The sequence below is a fragment of the Euleptes europaea genome, chromosome 15 (genome assembly GCF_029931775.1).
Source record: "Euleptes europaea isolate rEulEur1 chromosome 15, rEulEur1.hap1, whole genome shotgun sequence".
In the NCBI taxonomy this organism is placed as follows: Eukaryota; Metazoa; Chordata; class Lepidosauria; order Squamata; family Sphaerodactylidae; genus Euleptes; species Euleptes europaea.
Genome location: NC_079326.1, coordinates 41,692,179 through 41,696,570, shown reverse-complemented (window position 1 = coordinate 41,696,570; position 4,392 = coordinate 41,692,179). Strand labels below are relative to the sequence as shown.

At 56.8% G+C, this 4,392-nt stretch overlaps 1 protein-coding gene across 1 annotated transcript; it reads right to left on the bottom strand.

Moving 5' to 3' along the window:
- Window positions 1-377: 377 nt before the first annotated feature.
- Window positions 378-3,026, bottom strand: HOXD8 (homeobox D8). Its single transcript, XM_056861388.1, has 3 exons — window positions 2,460-3,026; window position 1,171; window positions 378-673 (listed from the first exon to the last, which is right to left on the bottom strand). The coding sequence occupies exons 1-3, from the start codon at window positions 3,024-3,026 to the stop codon at window positions 378-380; spliced, it is 864 nt and encodes a 287-aa protein (XP_056717366.1).
- Between the last annotated feature and the right edge of the window lie 1,366 nt (window positions 3,027-4,392).

The window sequence follows — 4,392 nt, the reverse complement described above, 5'->3', positions numbered from 1 at the left end:
TAATTTTTCCCCCGAGATAAATACAGGTGCAAAACTCTGCTGATTGGATTCCTAAAACAGATCTGACAATTCGTCCTTAGAGCAAAAGAGAAAATCGCCCCCTAAGAAAACCACGTACAAAATTGCTAGGTTGCTTTTTTTTGGTTAAGTATCAAATTCCAGATGAAGAAAAAAAATATGTGCAGCAGTCAGTTGAGACTCCGGAGAAGTGTAGGAACAAATCAAACTCTCACCTAAGCACAGAACTGTCCTAAGGTAGCTTGAAAGACAAGGTGGGGACCCTTGCGTCAAAGGTGCCTGAGAAGGAGGGAGGGCGGCCAGGAGATGCCCCCCCATGTGTGTGCCATTGTCCTTAGCCAAGGTTCTGGGGGGGATCCTTAATCCGTGAGGCCATCTCCTCCGCCTTCTAGATCATCCTCAGCCTCCTTCTTGGCTTCCCCGCTCTCCTTCATCTCTTGCCTGGCCGCTGGGAATTTGTCCTTGTTGTTCTCTTTCTTCCATTTCATCCTCCTGTTCTGGAACCAGATCTTGACCTGCCTCTCGGTGAGTCCCAGCGCGTGAGAGACCTCGATCCTTCTCTTCCTGGTCAGATAAGGGTTAAAAAGGAACTCCTTCTCCAACTCGAGAGTCTGGAAGCGGCTGTATGTTTGTCTTCCTCTCCGCCTACCAGGAGCTGCTGTTGGGGGGTGGGGGGGGGGGGAGAGAGAGACACACACACAGCGTTTAAAAAAGAAGAAGAAAAAGACACCAAGACGTTCAGGAACTCGGATACCCTATCGATTTCCTCAACACGAAAATAATTATCGGGGGTCTTCCCTGGTGCGCACATTCTAGGGGCCAATTGAACTCTGCCGGGAGTAGGTTTAGCGCACCAACAACAGCGGCTTTGGGGCAGTTTATTCAGGAGAACCTCTGTTTAGCAAAGGCTCCTTCTACACGCGGTTACTGGAGAGTAAGCCCGGTGGAATTAGCAGAAAGAAAGAAAAGAGAGACTTGGAGAAGGGGAATTCGGCCTCCCCCGTTCAACCTAGTGGTCTCATCCGGGTACTCCAGTCAAGCTGTTATGTACGCGGGGGACTGGGGGGGGGGGGGGTCGCTCCTAGGCCCTGCCCGAAACAGGCCCGCGGATCAAAGGAACTAACTCGGAATGGGAAGGCGGGTGTGTCGGACCCTGCCTCCCTAAGCGCTTTGTGGCTGGGCCTGAGAAGCAGGGGTGGATTTGGGGCACAGCGAAGTGGGAAAGGGACCGTATACACTCAGAAGGGGGCGGGGAAGAAAACAGCCATAATAGTATTTATGTTATATTCATAGTATTTATATTATATTTATAATGAGAGAGAGAGAGAGAGAGAGAGAGGCAGACAAAGAAAGAAAGAAAGAAAGAAAGAAAGAAAGAAAGAAAGAAAGAAAGAAAGAAAGAAAGAAAGAAAGAAAGCTTTGTGGCCGGGCCTGAGAAGCAGGGGCGGATTTGAGGCACAGCGAGGTGGGAAAGGGACTGTACACATTCTGAAGGGGGGGGGATATAACAGCCGTACCAGTATTTGTTATATTTATAGTATTTATATTATATTTATAATAAGAGAGAGAGAGAGAGCAAGAGAGAGAGAGAGAGAGAGAGAGAGAGAGAGAGAGAGAGAGAGAGAGAGAGAGAGAGAGAGAGTGAGCAAGCTTTGTGGCGGGGCCTGAGAAGCAGGGGCGGATTTGAGGCACAGTGAGGTGGGAAAGGGACTGTACACACTCTGAAGGGGGGGATATAACAGCCATACCAGTATTTGTTATATTTATAGTATTTATATTATATTTATAATGAGAGAAAGAGGGAAGAGAGAGAGAGGGAAAGAGGGAAGAGAGAGGGAAAGAGAGGGAAGGAGAGAGAGACACACACACACACACAGAGAGAGAGAGAGAGAGAGAGAGAGAGAGAGAGAGAGAGAGAGAGAGAGAGAGAGAGAGAGAGAGAGAGAAAGAAAGAAAGAAAGAGAAGAAAGAAAGAAAGAAAGAAAGAAAGAAAGAAAGAAAGAAAGAAAGAAAGAAAGCTTTGTGGCGGGGCCTGAGAAGCAGGGGCGGATTTGAGGCACAGCGAGGTGGGAAAGGGACTGTACACACTCTGAAGGGGGGGATATAACAGCCATACCAGTATTTGTTATATTTATAGTATTTATATTATATTTATAATGAGAGAAAGAGGGAGAGAGAGAGAGGGAAAGAGGGAAGAGAGAGGGAAAGAGAGGGAAGGAGAGACACACACACACAGAGAGAGAGAGAGAGAGAGAGAGAGAGAGAGAGAGAGAGAGAGAGAGAGAAAGAAAGAAAGAAAGAAAGAAAGAAAGAAAGAAAGAAAGAAAGAAAGAAAGAAAGAAAGAAAGAAAGAAAGAAAGAAAGAAAGAAAGAGAGAGAGAGAGAGAGAGAGAGAGAGAGGCCAGAGTCCGCCTGACGGGCCTGTGGCTGCGGCGCCCAACTTGCGGTCTCATCCAGGGGAAGAGGGGCGCCGGCGACGCGCCCTGATTTAAGCGCTCTGGTTCCTCGCCAAGGTTCGCGCCGGACGATTTACAGTCGGCGTAGTGGACCAGCTCGGCCTCCGGGTGCGTCGTAAAAAGCGCCTGTCGCTGTAAGTGCTCGTATCCGAAAAACTTGGCCGCTTCCCCGGGACAAGGCGGGCCGGCGCAGGGGGCCTGCGGAGGCGGCGGGTAGGCGGCGGGGCTCCCCCCGGCCAGGTGCGGCGGCGGCGGCTGGTGCTGGTGGTGGAGAGGCTGCTGGTGCTGCTGCTGCTGCTGGTGGAGGTGGTAGTACTCCGGGCCGCTGCCGCCGCCGCCGCCGCCTGGGCCCGGGCCCGGCGGCGGGGGGAAGCCGGAGGAGGCGGCGGCGGCGGCTGCCGCAGCGGCCGCGGCGCTGTTCCCGTAGAGCAGGGCGGCGGCGGCGGCGGCGGGCGCGAAGTGACAGTCGTAGTACGCGGGGCTGATGGGCGGCTCGCCCCCGCCGGCCGCCTTGTACTTGGAGTAGAGCGGGTTGACGAAGTAGGAGCTCATCGGAGGGAGGGAGGGAGGGCGGAGGGGGGCAGCCCCGGCGCCGCCGCCGCCGCCGCCGCAGCGGTCGCAGGAGGAGGAGGAGCAGGGCCCGTCGAGGCCCCCGGGCCGCCGCCTGGCTCGACCCCCGCCGCCCTTACTCGCAGCTTACTCCGTCCCCGGGCGCTGGGGCTGGCGCGGCGGCCTCTGCGCTGACCAGGGCTGGAGCAGAAGACTGACCTGCCTGAGTGCTTTTACTATTTCCTATTAGGCAGCCGCCCGCAGGCCCCGCCGCCGCCCCACACTCACTGGCTCGCTCGCACGGACCGGGAGCTCGGGGCCTCTTGGCTGCGCCTTTCGCTGACCTCCCGAGGCAGAAAAGGAACAGCAACAAAACAACCGGGGGGGGGGGGGGAGAAGCCCTTCCCGACCAGCCAGCCTAACTACCCCACCGGCTGCCCAGACTGGCAGCCTGCCCCCGTCCCGCCTCCCCTTCGGACCCCCAGCGGTGTGCGCACTGGCTTGGAAGCGCACGTTTCTCCGCAGGCCACTGAGCCGAGAGAGACGCGCAGAGATCCGCGCCCGATAAGAGAACCGGCTGCCGCGGCGAGCCAGACAGCCAGGCCCGGGCCCCTCGGCTCTGTTTTAGACCCCCACCCCGCCCAGCTCGAGGGGAACCAGAGCGGAGGGGAAGGGGGCAGATGTGGGGCGGGGTGGTGGTTAGAGCCCGGAGCCGAGGCCCCGGGCTCGGTTCCAGGCCGCGGGGTCAGACCTCGAGAGGGAGGGGCTTCTGAACATGTGCAGAGTGTTCCGAAGTACATCTCTAGGACTGGGGAGGAGGGACCTCCCCTTCCAGGTCAGAGGGCAGGGCTTGGGGGGGGGGGGCAGCCGGGAAAGGAGAGGAAGGGACCAGAGAAGCGCTCTGGACAGTGCCGCGGGAGAGGGGAGGATGCGATTCCCGCGCTCAGATCCAGCAGTATTTGTCAAAGGCGGGCCGGAAAGGTCATGAGCCAGCGAAAGGGAGGAGGGCAGCGGGACTGAGCCCAAGCAGACACTAGGCCCAAATCCCCAGCTAGGAGGAATGCATGGGAATTTGCCATCGGTTGCCATGAGAGTTGGGGTTCGAGCGGCCGGTGCTGCTCGACAGGAATCTGTTGCTCTGTATTTTCCGGGAGGGAGGGAGAAGGGGGGCAATGGTGGTGGTGCGGGGGGGGGGGTCGGTTTCAGGCCAGTAGGCCGGTCGCAAATGAGATGCACATTTCCCCTTGACGCTGGCCGCGCTTGGCTGCGGCTCCCAGATTAATTGATACTTAATGGAAATCATGACCATGAATAGCATTGCCGGCATTTCGCCCTGGGTGGACGTCATTAGCCAAGCAAGGGAAGGTGG